Raw genomic sequence first — 17,061 nt, 5'->3', positions numbered from 1 at the left:
ACAATACGAAAGTATAAAGATATCACTTAGGAAAATATACCGGGAAAAGAAAGAAAGTATATGAGTACATAGGGGAGAGGAAAGATATCACCACACACAGCTCCAGCAACAAGATCACAACATTGTTGCAATTCCAGATGTTTGTTGGTCAAAGTGATGGCTGCAGTGTTGATCCATGGGGGTGGGGGAAGTCCACGAAACAAAGAGTTCAATGAGTTCATATATGTTTAGGTTCACGTGGGAATGCCCACTGGAGACGGGTTGATCAATAGTTAACTCATGTAAGCACGAGTTAACTGTTAAGAGTCAGCAAATGTTAATCACAAGCCTTAGAAACAAGATGTGCCTTAGCCGTGTTAAGGTAAGAGAAACACGATGCACCTTGTCAAGATAAGAGGAACAGAACCTGTTTGAAACGAGCGCAGAAACCGCTGAATCAGCCAAGGAAGAACTGCGCATGCTCCAGAAAGAAAGGTGAAAAGTGCATGGTGACGAAGACTACTAACCTTCATCAGAAGGACCCCCGAGGAAGAAGAGGAGCCTTCCTCAGTGTGACCAGGGTACACAGTTGTCTTGGGGTGGCAGCCAAACCGGAACAACAGTGCATGCGTGGCACGTAGGCTAATGATGTTAATGACTTCCAAGAAGTAATTTGTATTAACCACTCCTATCCCAAGGAATGTGATGAATATTCATACTGTGCTGTATGGAATGCTCTGTGTGTGTGTTAGGAGGAGCGATCCCCCACGCACCTGGCACTGAATAAAGCAAATACCCGCTTCTCTGACTCTGTCTCTGAAGTGTCTCTAGGCTTGGTTTGGAGCGATTCAGTACCTCCCCTTGAGAGAAGTTCTACACTGTCTGATGTAACACTGTGGATCGCGTCAGTCCTCCAGTGGAAGGTCCCAGAAATGAGTCTGGGGGCACATCAGGGTTGTTGGTGGTCACAGATGCCACCTGTCCCATAACTTAGGGTGATTTTGAACAGTGATATTGGGTAGAACACTTGCTTCCTTTCCCACAGTTTGCCAGAGTTTTTTGTCTGGATGCATTAACTAGGATGTGCTAACCACATCTCACCTGTGCCAGGTCTGGAATCGGCACCTTCCTGTCACAGATTCCTGCCTTCTGTGCTTCTCTCAAGTTGCCACTGTGGTAGCTGTTCTTATGGCAAGTTCCATCTGTGGGCTTGACAGTGTTTGAAACAGGCAACTGTGCGCCTTAACTCTGGAATAAAGTACTCGCAGAGAGAGGATTCTGCTGTTTCTCATTACTGCTTTGCACTTACCCGCCTTCCCTCACCATGGGATATGGTTAGCTCTTGTTTGGGTTTTGAATTTTCATTTAAACTGATTCAGTTTTTTCACAGACCAGGTTGGCGTGAGGTGCTGTGTGACAAAAGCTCTTAAAGCACTTTAAATTTTGAAAATAATTTCTAATGTAAGTATCTAACTTAGAGGTTATTACATTCAGACTACCTGTTTTCTATTGCTATCACTGGCTCTGCAGCTTCTGTGCCAGAGCGTGAGGTGTAGCGATCTCTAAAAAGTGTCTCCAAAGCGAGCTGCTCAGCAGGATCCAGCTACACACACACTCACCCACGCATGCACAAACGCATGGGTAGCTTCAGTAACACTGCTCAATGGCAAAGAGGCAGGAAGGGTCTTTGCACAGAATTCCACAGGAGCAGTTCATTGCTCCTACACTGTGGAGGGTTCCAGAGGCAAAGGCAAGAACGATGCAAAGCTCAGGTTTAAGTACGGGAGTGGAGCAAGCGCCAGAAACCAATGATCTGAGGGCATGGGGGCGGTACAAAGGCAGGACTAGGGAATGGGGTCCAATGGGAGAGCTCTGGGCGAGTGGCGAGGGGCAGAGGCCAATGGGGGAACCTGGAGTGGAGAACTTTTGTGGCATGGAACGTATAAGGTAGCAAGAGGGCAGAGCGGCCAACAGCCAACCCGGGCAGCAGAACTGGGGTAGATTACCATAACAGAAGGAAGCGTTCTGCGACAGGCTTCTTTTGTCACCGTGACCGGACTTAAGTCTCTGGTACCAGGGACTGTCTTACCGAGAGCACTCTCTGTCCCTTCTACCACAGGCTAACCGGCCACCACAGTTTTCCTTCAAATTAAAACTTGATTCACTATCTAGAATTTATTCAGAGCTGGCATATTTCTGACTTGTATTATATTATCTATTAGAACTCGCTTGAACACATGTAGAATTTTTGTAACCTAGTTACATCAGTACAAGGTGCATCTTTATATAGCAGGAAATTTGAAAGTGTTACTAGGGTTTAAAATGGTAGAAGGATTAACAAAGACCTTTCTTGAACCTAGAGTGATCTGCCTATTGATGCTTCTCTTTCATATGTGAAGGATAGGCAACATAGTCTGGGCACAGTAGGAGGTGAATTTAAGGCTTTAAAGTCAGAGAATGCCCTGGTATTGTTTTGTTGTTCTGATTTTTTTTTTTTTTTTTTACCTTGTGAAAATTTAACACTGGAAATTCTAGTTCCTGATTATTAATTAAAAATACCTATTTCTTCCTAAAATATTTAGAGACCTTGGGGCTCAACGCCCAGATGATGTAAATTTTCCAAATATTTAGAGATAGGAGGTTTGTAGCACATGGCTGTTGTGTAGCATTGAAGTTGTAGTGAGCAAACCTTTCACAGCCTGAGGGCCTTCAATCCTCACTGTTGGAAACTGATGGTGTTTTAGTTGAGAAGACACAACCATGTGATCATGGTGCTTTTGAAGCAATTAGGATAGGTGGCTGTTGTGACTTTTCTAAAATTAATTTTTTGAAGGGAGGCAGTGATGAAAGTCCTGCTGCTTAAAATTATGTGGTGGTGCTTGGATTCAATCTTGAGTAATGGAGAGCAGGATTTGGATTTTCTAATTTGCTTAGCTTCTCTCTGTTCATGGCACATTCACAATCGAGGGAACATCCAAATTTATTGCTGAAGAAAGAAACAGCAAAGTGAACCAATGTAGTGTTGTATTTCCCCACTGCTTTTCTTATTAAATTGTCTGCCTTTCCCACATTGTCCCCTCTTTCCCTGCTCCTAGTCCTGGCCACACCCTCAGGTTCTCCCTATTGGTACCAGTACCCCAACTCCGCCCATGCTCCGCCCCTGCACCCTGAGATGATTCGTCCATGTGCTCTCTCCGCCCCCCCCTTTGTCCCCAGATAAGACCCCAAGCTCCCTGACCTCCTGTCTCTCTCTCTGCCTCCGGGAACTGGCTTGTCATCATGTAATAAAAGCTTCTCTGAGATCCACATGGAGGGACCCGTCTGCCTCCTTTATCGTCACCATGTGGTGGAGCCCAGCTAGCCGGAGCAGGAGTGCAGGGCTGCCCGAAAGGGCTGCAGGGGAGCGGAACAGCCGTTCTCCCCAAAGCAGCCCCGCTGCTCTCTCTGGGAAGGCCGCAGCTTGCTAAACCAGTGCAAGAACTAACCCACTGCAACAAACCAACTTGTCAGATGACAGATCTGTTTGTCTCCTTCAGGCACGTGGAAATTCTCAGCCTTAGGCACACACTACAGAATGGATGTAACTCTTACTGCTTATGAACAAGAAGTTTGTGTTGTTGTAGTGCTAGGTTTAGCTTAGCAAGCTGCAGCTTTCCCTGAGATCTCAGCGGAGCTGCTTAGGGCAGTACAACCACTGTCGCCCTCCCGTAGTCCATTTTGGATGGCTCTGCAGTTTTGCTCCAGCACCTATCAGCTTTACAACACAGTGGCAGCGAAGGAGGCGAGAAGGGTCTCCCCATGAGGGTTTTAGAGGATCTTTAATCTTACATCTTGTCCCAGCGATCCCCAGAGGCAGAGAGACCCCGTGATCCGGGCGCAGGGGCTTTTCCTCAGGGGCTATGGGGTGGTACATGGGCAGAGTTGGGGTACAGGAACCAACAAGGAGGACCCGAGGGAGTGGCCAGGACTAGGGGCAGGGGACAGTGGGGGGGAACAATGTGAAAGGCATTTAATAAATGAATCAATGGGAAATACAACACCACATTGCGTATGTATTATATTTTTCCAGGCTTCTAATAAATGAGTCAGGAGTAGACACATCTTGTTGTAGATATTGTTGTTTTCAGCAATGTTTTCTTGTTATAAAATGGATGTGTAAGTTGTAGCCTGAGATTGTAGTATCTGTGCAACTGCTCATTTCGGCAGGTGTGCATCACTATACAATCACATTTCTATAACAGCTGTCACCAAAGTAACAGGTTCTGAGATCTGTGCACATTAGTGATTAAACAGTTTTGTTTGTATCCTCCAAAACTGGGGAAAAGGATGTAGTCTGTGTAGCAAACCAAAAAGGCATGGAGAGATTACTTGCCCTTGAGTTGCAAGTGATTTTCCACATCTTCCTGCAATAACAATGCTTTCTACTTGTCTTCATCAAATTTCTGAGGATAGAAGCTGAATTCTGTTCTTTTCCATTGAAGACCAGCTTTAATTTCAGGGCAGGAAGTAACATTGTATAGAAAATCAAAATTACTGAATGGTCCTATGATTGCTTTAAATGTCTATATCACTAGTTCTATGTCAGTTCCCCATCTTTTATCTTTGCTCACTTGAATAGGATTTAATCTTCTTTCAGTGGAGTAAGACATCAATTATGAATTTGTGTGATACCCCTGGTGAAAGAAATGTGTGAATTAACTTTGGTAAAATGAATTTTAGCATTTTCAAACACTGGATCAGTAACGAGCAGAGGATCTACCACGTAAGTGTGTTCCAATGGAGATGTCTTCTGCTACTAATCCTATTTCTTCTATTCCTTAGGTAATTTTTAAAATGCATTTCACTTCATAACAGTAATGCAGTTTTGATTTTGTGCCTTTTTCTTCTTCCATTCTAGGACCTTTAGAAAACTTGCTATGCTTTTCTAATCTTGGAAGGAATTCAGCTGGAAGAGGTTTTGTACAATATCGAGGAGGGAAAGAGCAGTGTCATGTTCTCCTCTTGAGTTCTCACTTGGTAGGTTATACCAGAAGTGGACTAGACTGTTCTAACCTCATCATCTAAAGATAACTAGCAGTATTTGGCTGGACTGCTTGAGGAATATTTACTCTCCTTGTTTCATCAACTGTTGTATTTTCAACGTTGAACTGGAGGGATGAGGAAGCAAACTGCATAGACTTTTAAAAATTTTTTGGTGTTTAAACTGTCAGTAAATTGTCAGCTATGCTCAGGGATGAACTGTGCTGTTTGATGAAATGCAAAAAGCTCATCCATGCCTTAGTTCTCTTTCTCCAAATCTCCCACCTTTTAGACCCCGCGTTTAGGTGCTTCATTCACTAGATTGTTAGGCTGTAGACTGCATTTGGGAGCTAAGTATGTGAGTGGTGTCTAGAATGCTTGGAACGTGCATCACGGTGTGCCTGACAGAGGAATTCAGTGAAATTAGAAGAGAGTGAAGAGTACAATATGCTGTAAAAATTTTACATGTAAAACTGATATCAGAAACAAAGTCTCAGAAGAGTATACTTTCCTGGGGAAGCAGAAAGACTTAGCTGGGGTTTGGGATGGGGGGGGGGGTGGTTGGTTGGTTGGTTGGTTGTGTTTCTACATTTGAATATTTAGGAGAATGGGTACCTGTACAGATAGCTTAGGTTGTTGGTATTGTAGCATTTGCTCCAGCACTTCTCTCTTTGCAGTCCTTATTCTGGGAATAATGTTTTTAGTTCCCTATCTCTGCCCCTTCCTTCTTCTTTTTCTTCTCCAGGGTGTCAATGGAGAGGTGCTCTCCACCAAAAAATTTCTATTCTGAAGAGAGTCTTTGGTAGTCCAGAGCTCCAGGGACACTGCTGCTACAAAAGGCAGGCCAGTGCAGCACTGCACCAACATTGCTCCTTCCAGACTTTTCTCCTCTGAACCAGCATTACCCCTATGCGACTTTTACTACTCCGCCTAGGGTTAGGATTAGCGCTGAGGAAACCACAAAGCCCAGAACTCCAGGGACACTGCAACTCCAAAAGGCAGGCCAAGGCCAGCATGACAGTGGCCTAAACATTGCTCCCCACACACTTTTTCCTTGGAACCAGTCTTACCCCCATGTGGCTTTTACTGCTCCGCCTAGGGTTGGGGTTAGGGTTAGGGCTAAGGTTAGGGTTGAGAAAACCACAAAGCCCACAGCTCCAGGGACACTGCAGCCGCAAAAGACATGCAAAGGCCAACACTGCCCCAACACTGCTTCCTCCATAATTTTCTCCTTGGCACCAGCCTTAATCCCATGCCGCTTTTAATGGTCTGCCTAGGGTTAGGGTTAGGGCTGAGGATACCACAAAGCCCACAGCTCCAGGGACACTGCAGCTCTAAAAGGCATGTTGAGAGGAACCGATCTTACTTTTTTTTAATGCCTCAACACATGTTTTTCCTAGAAAGGCTGTACATGTAGTGGCAACCCTGTCCCGGGGAAGGTTCTTCTAGCAACCCATCAGGGCAAAAAAACCCTCCACGCTCAGCCTGTGGGATAAAGCCCGGATTGAAGGCTGCGAAATTGGTTTGTGGGAGGTGCCTTAGCACACAGAAAACAGTTAACTGCAACAAAACGAGAGCCATTTTGCTTTTGGGTTTTTTGGAGGTTGGGGGGCTCGCCTGTAGGGCCAGCCCCGCCCCCTTCCCCCCTTCGTTTTTTCTTCCCTGTGGCCCTGCTTTCCTGCCTGTACCTGTTTCGCCCTGCTTTGCCATTTCTGTGAATTAGCCCGTCACCGCGAAGACCTGGTGCTCCGCTGCCTTCCCGACGGGGCGGACGCCGCGTTTGCCGGGCGCAGCCAGAGCCGCGACCGCCGCGTAAGGAACCCAGAGCCGACCCCGCAGCACCCACCTTGCAGCAGCTGCGCCCGGACTCTGAGAGTCCGGAGCACGCCCGTAACCACAGCAACCAGTTCTCTGCCGACGGAAGGGACACGCAGCCGGCTCCTGTTCGGACATCGCGCCCAGCCCGCCGCGAGACGGACGCAGATGCACCGCGGCTCGCAGCACACACGCTCCGCCTGCTGAGCTGACGCCGACAAAGGGCTCGGAATTCCTGTGGTATCCCTGTCCCTGTCTTCTGTTCCTTTCCCTCTCTTTTTTCCTCTCTCCTCCTTTTTCTACCTCCCTTTAGTAATACTTACCCTTTTCCTGTCAATAAATAGTTCTCAGATACAATATTGCCGCGTTTGCGCTTTATTTTCGTCCGAGAAATCTATCAGAAAGAATCCTCCCCGACTCCCTTTATACAGCGGAACAGGACACATGTCAAGGCCAGCGCGGCACTGCCCCAGCATTGCTTCCGCCACACTTTTTCCTTGGCACCAGCCTTACCCCCATGTGGCTTTTAATGCTCCGCCTAGGGTTAGGGTTATACTTAGGGTTAGGGTTGAGAAAACCGCAAAGCCCAGAGCTCCAGGGACGCTGCAGCTGCAAAAGGCACGCCAAGGCCAGGGCGGCACTGCCCCAGCATTGCTCTCTCCACACTGTTCTCCCTGGCACCAGCCTTACCCGCATGCGGCTTTTACTGGGTTTGGTTTTTTGTTTTTCTTCCTTTACCCGCTAAACAGGGTATTATGTGTATATGGAGTCCCAGAGCATGGATCCCCTGTCTGTGGATAAGGGCATTTTCCCCTGAACTTTCTGTCAGTGCATCCCGGGGCTCCCTTCCTTATTTTCCACCTTCTTCATAAAAATGTAACATTTCATTATCTGAAATTTCATTTGTAGCTAATGCTACCTTCTGACTTCAACAAGTAAATGGGATAACATTTGAATTATTATGAAGCTGCCGCTTTCATTCTTACAGCTATGCCATTGGCTGTAGTGCTTAATAATATGCAACTTACTGTCTTAAAGACATAAATCTGATTCGGAGCAGATTTCAGAAGCCTGAACTTATTTATGGACAAAAGCCCAACTGAACTGTCGCAAAGAAACTTGGAAGTGGGTTTATTTGTGTCTTTCCACTCTGCATATTCATACTTAATTACTTCTGTATATAAACAAGTACAGTATTTAGATGTTAGAGCATCTGGAATACATACAATATAAATGGATAAATACATGGATGCTGTAGGCTAATATTCTTGAGGGTTATTTTATTTGTAGTGTTATGGCATTTTCCATTAAACTACAAGGATGTGTCACATATCAACGTCACTGATAGCAAGCTGCTGGCATTAGTGCATTTAGATTAGATACACATTTCGACCACTGTGGATGATAATGAGCTGCTGTGCGCTGTAGGATATGTCTCACATGATATGCCAAAGAGGCTTCCAGTTATTTCCTAAGTGCCATCAGTGCTAACAATAAATCAAGAGATGGGACGTGGAAATCCTTGTTCCAGGCTTTCCTTAGTACCAAGGTTTGTTTCCCAATTCCTCACTTCCTAATTCAACAGTCATCTAATAATCTGTTGTTCCACTTTAATGATCCAAATTTTTATGACTCTGTTAAGAGTTGGACTGGACTGCTGTAATCATTTTATTCTCAAGAAGCAGCACCACATCCACTATTTATACTAATATATATTGTTGCCATTAATGCTATTTTTAAAGAACATATGGTTTGGATGTTAAAGTTTACAGAACTGGACTCTAACCAGTAATGTCCTTCTTTACTATAAGGCTGTAAGGAATGCCTCACAGGTTATAAAGTAATCCAAGAAATTGAATTGTATTGGAATAGTAGACCTTGTGGTTTGGTTTTTTTTCCCTAAAAAAATCAGATAATTCTGTCACACTGAGAATTTATCCATCACAGTTCATTAGTACTACTAAACCCTATTTTTAGCATTTCCATAGAGTTAAGAAGTGAACACATCCATCTGGGCTGCAGAAAGAAGAAACTTCCTCTAAGCATGTTTTTGCTTCCAAGGCAAAAATTCTTGTCAAAGTGGGACAAGCGAAGCTTTCCTGTGCTGTTGGCAGCATTTTGAAAGGAAATGTTGCTGATGAAGCTAGAAATCTCTGTGGATAGTTGTAAAATCTTCACTGCAATGTAAAAGGGGGTCTCTCTTGCAAAACTGACCATACAATTAAAAAATCTTTTTAAAGAATGAAGAGGTTCTTTTCTATAGTAAATGCTGCTTATATATCTGTTTTTTTCAAGGTGATGCCTTGCATCAAAACCCTGCCCTGCCCTGCGGCATCCAAAAAGGGAACTAGGAGCAAAAGGGAGACAATAAATGGAAGCTGGAGGAAGGATGTCAGTCACCTCACATGAAATAAATGAACAAGGATGAAATGTTGCAAGGTGTTAGCTTTCAAAAAGCTGTATTTCAAACGCTAACTGCTTCATCTCAAAGCTAAGTAGAGCACTCAACAACATCACAAAAGTATCTGATGAATAAGAAGAAGGTGATGGGAAATGTGCATCATTCCACTCCTTTCTTATCCTCTGTGTTTGCATTTAATCCTCATGCAGAGGGTTTACTACTCTGCCAAGAAAAAGCATTGCTCTTGACTGCTTTTCGAAAACAGCAAAAAGGAATGGCTTGTTCAGTGTTACATCCACGTACGCCCCATCTTCCTTCTGTGCTGCGGGCTCTTCTGGCTGATCTGTTCCATCACTGGCCAGTTTGAAAAAGGCTTTATTTATTACCTGAAAGGAAAAACGTATGGGTAACTCTGGAGTCATCAGAGCATGATCATGATGGGACAAATGAGAGTCTGAGTAAATAATAAAGCACATTGTACTCCACAGATGTTTAAAAAAAGTGTTGGGAGTACTTGTCCATAACATGCAAAAGCTGTATAACTGCTTTTACACTGGGCTGGTCTGTAATCATGTTACCTTTGTGTCATGGTTTAACCCCAGCCAGCAGCTGAGTGCCACACGGCTGCTCACTCATTCCTCCCACAACTTGGCAACAACTGAAACTGTTGTGTTATCAACATTATTCTCCTTCTAAATCCAAAACATACACTGTATGTAATACTCAGTCCCCCACATGGTTCTAACTGCTTTGTTCTAGGTAAATTTATTCAGTTTAAGAGGCTGAAACTCTGCAGGAAGCATGATTTTTTTTGAATGCCGGTGATAATATTGTACCTTTCCAACTGTTATACTGGCGTTGCTTATCTTACTGAAATCTGCGCCCTTCCCCAGCAGTGCTGGCAGTTCCATATCTGCAAGAAGCTCCTGTAAATCAGAGCTGTCTTCAAGTGTCAATGCCGGCAGCGTTAATTTAATTTCTCTGCAGAGAGATGGAGAGAGAGAGGCAAGTGAGTGCTTGTTCTCCACTGTGAAAACATCGTGGCTGGGCAGTCCTGGGGAATGGGCGTGTGAAAACAGCTGCAACAAGTGCTTGGTGTGGGGGCACAAACACAGTGGGTGCCTGTTACTGTTTCCAAGTGTGAACTGACCCAGACTTCACCCTGGGTCTGCTGCTAAACCCCAGATCATCCCACTTCATGGGTGGGATGCAAAGGGACTTGCTCATTTCCTTGAAATACCCCCAGATAAAAAGCTGATCCCACCAAAGTTGAGCTCCTTTGAAGTGAGCCCCCTGGCTGTGCAGGGGGTTTCTCTTTGTGCTTGGTAATAAAGCCTCCTTGGCTGGATCCGACCCCAGGTGAGCAGGCAGGCCTGTGTGGCTCACCCCATCCCCTCCCTCCCTATGGGAGGGTGCATGTGCCCCTTCCCTACCTTGGGGACAGCTGCTGGAGCCAGGCTGAGGACTGCCATGTCAGCTCAGACTCCACGTGCTCCAGGTCAGTGCCATTGATGGGCTGCAGCAGCACCAGCAGCGCCGTCTTGCTGATGGGGACTTCCACCACAGAAAAAGCCCCACTGGCATCAGTTTTGTACTTGAACGTCCCCGTGATAGACAACATAGGGACCAAGACCTTTTTGTTTGAATCCACCCAGAACTCCTGAGGCTCTTTGAGCAGGAAGGCTTGCTTAAAATTCACTGAAAAACAGATTGAGAAAGGAGGAATTGATTCTTCTCTCTTTTCCCTACTCCCCTCTGCCCCTTAGCCGGTCTTTTTAAGAACAACACACTGTGCCTTAGAGAAGGACTGCGTGTATAAAATCACATTTAGCTACTGCAAACATATCCCCCCTTTAATCTGCCTTCTGGTGGTACCAGCTCACAGCACAGGGACCACAACCATCAGGACTGTGACCAAAGCTGCTGTATTTCTGTTGGCTTTGTGGCCTTTCCTGAGGACAGAAAGTGTCCCTGCTTGCTTGGTTGCCTGCTTCCTCCCAGGCTGCCACATAGTCCCCAGGGGCTCACAGGCCTGTGCAGAGGGTCTGCTTGATTTCCTCTCTTTCCCTTGAGTGTGGTGATGGCATGTTTGGAAGCACATCCATCAGGGCCAGCCCTTGCTGCAGGAGCACTCTCAGGCAGCTGGGTGGGCTCAGGAGAGGGAAGGCAGCACAAGCTCTGCCTGAGGTCTCACCCTTTTTACCATCTTACAAACCAAAGCAATGGGGAAGGTTGTAAGCACAACACTGAAGTGTTGGTTGAGCCAAGGAGGTTAAAAAGGACATACTTGAACAGTTCCTAGACCTTAAAATAAATTTCTTTCCCAGTTCACAACTATGAGAATCCTTGCTCTCACCTCCCACTGCTTCTGTGCAGCTTTGCATTTCAACATGTTATCTTCTCACTGCCATAGATCCGTGCTGCTGCCCAGTTGGACAGATAATCCTGTTAGCATTAAAGAAACTACTGCCCTCAGTGAGAAGGGCAGAGATCAGAAATCTTGAAATTGTTTAGTGGAATTACAGAATTAGGAAAACAGATGTATATTCTGTAGTAAAGAAAGCAGCTCCTTACATTAAATTAATTACTATTGGTATATTAATTTAAAATAGAAGCTGGTCTAGATGTACTGTTAACTACTCTTTCCTCCATTAAATCCAGTTAAATGCTAGATCCTAACATATTTAATCTGCAGTAAGTGGTTTTTTAGCATATGAACACTTGCCTTTTGAATGGGCTTGCGTTAAAAAAGCATTTAGGCACTTTCACCTACTCTAACTTCACCAAAAGAAGCGGCAGTTAGGAGATGGGGAAGGTGTAACCAAACTAAGAAAAAGGAAGTAGAGTTGTTCACCTTTTTCTTTTGTAAGAATAAGGAATGCAAGCAGAAAGGAGCCACTTTCACAGGGTCTGTATAACCAGAATTTGCAGAAGTCAAGACTGTAAGAAGGAAAAAGCACAGAGCCTGCAGGTAGCCAGATGTAACAAGATGGGGTAGTAATTGCTTTTAAATATTCTTGTGAAAATACTGCAAAATTTCAAAGCTCTGCTACTGACTTTGGGAGTGAGTCCATTAATACTGTGCCAGTTGTGAACAGTATCAAATCAGCAGCCCAGTGTTGGAAATGGCTCCCTGCTAGGTGAGGGTGTGCCCTCAGACACGTAACTGGGTATGTACTCTCCTGAAAGGCCCTAATATGGCTATTTCCATCTATAGAAGGTGAGAGCTGACACACTGGAAGAAGTGGCTTCTTACATGGACATCTCTCACATCAGGACGCAGAAGTTGTAGGTTTGGCACCCCACTGGGTTAGGAAAGAAACCACTGTCTACAGTATGACTGAGGTGAAAAATGGTGTCAGTCACAGAGCAAAGACATAGCCTGGGAGGGTAAAATAGTAGTTTGCAGTACTGACTTGGGAGTGCAGGAAATAAATGGTGTATTCCTCTGCTTCAGGTGATGATCTCCATGTTCTATAATACAGGCTTTATGCCAGCCTGACAAACTTACTGAGAGCATGACTTTCTGTGGAAAGTTTTTACTTAAAAAACAAACAAACAAAACCCCAAAACAAGCAAACAAAAGCAAAAAACATCCTAACAAATTTCTAGTTAAAAATGAAGTTGGTACGAGTTGTCTGTTCAAGAGAGTTTAACCAGGGGGGTGCTTAAGATTGTGCAGTCCCACAGTGCTATTTTCATACATTTTGTAATTATTTCGCAACTAAAAAAAGACCCCGAAGAACTAAATACTACGTCTATCAGTGAAACTTGCACCTGATGTTCTGCATTGAATTCTAAATGGCAGACCCTGCTTGGCAGCAAGTGTACAAATGTGAAAAAAACTGTGTGCAAATGAACAACACTTGAGACCATGGGAACATTTAGCTGTTGTTTTGTATTGATTAATGTCACTTTAGCAATGCTATGGCGGTTAATAGCATCTCAGAGCATATATAACATGCTCCAGAGCAAAAAATGTACTTTTTGCATTTTGCAGCTGTAGGGACAGACAAGGAGCATGACAGCATCAGCTGCCATGGATGCCCCTTCACAACCAAATGGCAAAGCAAATGCTAAAGTCATGTTCTGTGTTTATTAGAAGAGAGTTGCTTATGTAATTCATTTGTTCTTGAGCCAATTTTGTCCATCCCACATGTGGAGACTACAACATTTCAAATGCACCTTCTGTGAGAGAGGAGGCAGTAGAGTTGACCCAGTGAGGCAGACCCTTGAGCATGTGTTTCTAAGCTTATACAAATTACAAGTTTGCAATACAGGAGAAGAGGAAAAAATGGTTCTATTAAAGGAAAAATCTGCTCTTGTGACCATGCTCAAGTCTGTAACACGATTACTTTTGTAATATCGTATCTGTGGTAGACCTTGCAATGAAGAGAAAGCTGATGCACACAGCTTGCTGAGAGAATGACAGCACCCATGAAAGGCAAAGAAAACTTGACATCCAATTTTGAGGTGGGAAGATGGAGGCACAAAAAGTTTTTCTGGGCAGCACAACTCCACCTTTCGCAGTAGAGGCCCACTCAGGAACTTAGGGCTCACTGCAAGTTTTCTGAAATACTGTTACAGGTAGGCAAGCTGTCTGAAGTGTGCAGTCTTTGTATTACATTCAGTGATGAGGATCTAGGAAAGTGGCTACACTCAGAAGAGAAGGCTCAGTTGCAGTGCAGGGGGATTTCTGGGCCAGCAGCATGGAATGACTCTAGGCAATGAAGCGTCAATGAAAATAATTGCCTTGTTTCTTCTAGGTTTGTAGAAGCTGCCCTGCTTCCATAACTGATAAAGCAACTGTTTGATTGCTTCCTGAGCCAGATGTTGCCTCCAGACTTCTGTGTTTAATAGCCACTGGAGGAGTCATGCCCATTATATTTTTTAGCCTTTTTTGTATCTGTACCTCTGGCCTGCTACTCCCAGCTACTTTGGCTTTCTTTAAAGCTACACCCAGATCAACCTTGCTGGAGGCCCCTCTTGACTTTTAGTTCCTTTGTTGCCAGAAATGCTGCGCAATTCTTTCTCATGCACCTTCCCGCACCTTTCCTAATCCTTAGTGTCCTGGATGAGGAAAATTTCTTGGATGCCATCCCCCCCGCTCCTCCTTCCCAGTTGCCCTTACTGGCTCATGGCAGAGTGCAGGCAGGACCCCTGGCACAGTGGTGGGGAGCAGAGGTCCAGCCTTTTATCTGAGTCCTTCCCTTTCCCCACTGGCCAGGCATGACCTTGCTTCCTTCCTTACTGCCCATCCTTCCCCATGCCTGTTCCCAAAATGAGCAGTGCTGCCTCATACCTGCCAAGCGGACATCCACTGCAAACAGCAGGTCGGCGGCTGGGTCGATGTCTGCCAGTAAGCACTTGCTTTGTCCCTGGCTTTTGGCCTCCAAAAAGGCATTTATTTGTTTTGCTGCCTTGCCTGGATTTGTAAAGTCAACAGCTCGGGTGTAGAATGCATCAGCACTGAGGAGCAAGTGCTCCATGAACAGCTGGAATAGGGGTATGCCAGGGGCAGAGAACAGGCTCAGTGTCTTGGAGAAGAGCAGCTCCTCATCCCCGCTGTTCGCAAGCCTTTCGATCGTCCTCAGGCTGGAAAGTAAATTATTTCCAACTGCCGTGTAAGTGCAGTCAGGGTTTCCAGAGGGGGGAACAAATCCCAGAAAACCCTGCAAATCAAGTGCTGTCTGGTTTGAGGCGCCCAGGTAGAAAGACACCAAGAAGCTGTAGAGGCTGGTTGGGGACAGGAGCACATTTTGGCCCCTCTGTGCTTTTTGCAGTGTGCTGTAAAACCGCATACCCAGGACGTACACCAAGTCCCTCAGGTAGCCCCGTTCCTCCTTCCCCCAGGCATTGAGGCTTGGGGCTTCCAGCTTGTTGTTGTCATTCACGTCACCTTCATACTCAGGTGTGGTTTGGGACTCAATGGAGACAGGGACAATGGTGTTTGCCTCCTGAACCAATTTTTCCAGCTTGTCGCAGTCACTCTCTTTGAAAGAAAACAAATTGAAAGGATGGACATAGACCCGGTCACAAGTCACCACGGTAAGACAAGCCAACAAACAGAGAAGATCTGCTGCCAGATTCATGTTGGAAAATTGCCTCCACGGTGTCTGCTGAAAGAAGAAATGAGGAAAGGAGACTGGTCAGCCTGTTTTAAGTACAGTTTTCTTAATCACAGAGTGAGGTGCTACTGCTGCATTGGCATTACAAAGGTGGGAACTTCAGCATTTAGTGGTGTTTGGTCTGACTCTGCCCCCTCAAAAGCCCAGGATGAGACAGATACCAGTTCCAATGGCAGCAGGTGGGAAATTGTAAAACGGATGTGACTCCATTACCCACTGCAGTACTCTAAGGATTTAGCATGGGAAAGGTTGTGGATGCTGGTTATGCCTGCAAACCTAGAGCATGCAACTTCTGCAAAACCTTGGTTTGCAACAAATGCAACACCATTTGTTCCTGGGACCTGGTCAGAGCCATCTCTGCAAACTGCTGCACTGAGCCTTGCTGACACACGGACAGGCTAAGCAATTTGCCTGCTGTTATGCAGGAAGTGGGTTTGGAAACCAGTTCTCTTAAGGTCCAGACATGGAATGATCCTGCTTTGTATGTCTAGTCAGCAAAATACTTGGCACTAGCAGAGCATGGTATCTTTTCATAGCCCAGTGCAAACATTTATTCTAGCTTCTAGGCAAACACACTCCAGGCTCCCTTATATAAATGTGCTCACACTGAAACCTTCAATATCTGAATACATAATTAGAAGGGTTAGGCTGGGTTTTACTTTGGTTTTCAGGCAGTCTTCTCCTGAGTTAAAAAACCACCTGCTGCTCTTGTTTTACAAAAGATGTCATGCATATTGGGAATGAGAATGTCATGGATACACAAACACACACATGTATACCCACTGACAAATTTTATGTATTTAGAATTCTCTCTTTTCCTATATCCAGCTTTTTGGTAATTCTGCTGTACACCTTTCTTGGATTTCTAGTATATGACTGTTAATCTGTGTATTTGAAATCCAAATGTGTTGAAAATTATGCATCTGTAACGCACATCACCAGCCAAAATGCTGTTATTCAGAGCTGCATTTTTATTCTTCTAGTAATTCCTTGTTCATTGTAGCTTTGTTCACCCTCTTTCACCCATTTCAAGTTCTGCAGAGCTCATTGGATGGGCAAAATGCTGTCAATGCCTTGGCAGTACCCAAGCCCTGCTCTCTTTCTCCAAGGCTTTTTGAGACACACCAGTCTGTCAGGTATTGCAATTCTGGTAGCCTGAGCCTTTTGAGAGCACACAGAGCAATGTCTGTCTCACCAACACTTTACACAGGGTGGAATTGCTTGGGTTTAAATCTATTTATTCAAGACCCGGCCCCTTCCCAGCCTAATTTACAATGCATAACCATATTCTTTCCCCTGAGGGGTCCCCAAGTATTTAATACCTAATAATATCCCAGTATCACCACTCTCTTGCACATACAAAAATGGAGATGTGCAGATGCTTGGTAATTAGACATATCTTGCTAAGTACATATGCCAGCTAACATGGATATCTACGTTCCCAGGCTGTAGGCTCCTATCTAACTGCTGAGTTTGCAAATGGAGTTTCTGTTGCTGTGATGGTCACTCAGGATGTCTAAGTGTCTTCGTACTGAATGCCTGTAGGTCAAGCCTGAAAATATTTGCTCCCCAGAGGCATGCAGGGGAGGACCTGCTGTGGATCTGTCCCTGTGCCTTCACCCAAGGATTGTTCTTCCCTATTAACTCCCACCTCATCCTCTAAACTACTGTATGGGCAGCACAGTTGTGCTGCTGTCGCCTCTGCTCCTGGCCCCTCTT

At 45.1% G+C, this 17,061-nt stretch overlaps 1 protein-coding gene across 1 annotated transcript; it reads right to left on the bottom strand.

The window, feature by feature from the left end:
- Positions 1 to 9,408: 9,408 nt before the first annotated feature.
- Positions 9,409 to 15,327, bottom strand: AGT (angiotensinogen; the record flags this gene model as incomplete). Its single annotated transcript, XM_082276990.1, has 4 exons — positions 14,517 to 15,327; positions 10,648 to 10,912; positions 10,051 to 10,195; positions 9,409 to 9,600 (listed from the first exon to the last, which is right to left on the bottom strand). The coding sequence occupies exons 1-4, from the start codon at positions 15,304 to 15,306 to the stop codon at positions 9,409 to 9,411; spliced, it is 1,392 nt and encodes a 463-aa protein (XP_082133116.1). The 5' UTR covers positions 15,307 to 15,327.
- Between the last annotated feature and the right edge of the window lie 1,734 nt (positions 15,328 to 17,061).

Source organism: Coloeus monedula, assembly GCF_965178545.1.
Source record: "Coloeus monedula genome assembly, chromosome: 2".
In the NCBI taxonomy this organism is placed as follows: Eukaryota; Metazoa; Chordata; class Aves; order Passeriformes; family Corvidae; genus Coloeus; species Coloeus monedula.
The sequence above is the reverse complement of the archived record's forward strand: the minus strand, read 5'-3'. Positions and strand labels throughout refer to the sequence as shown.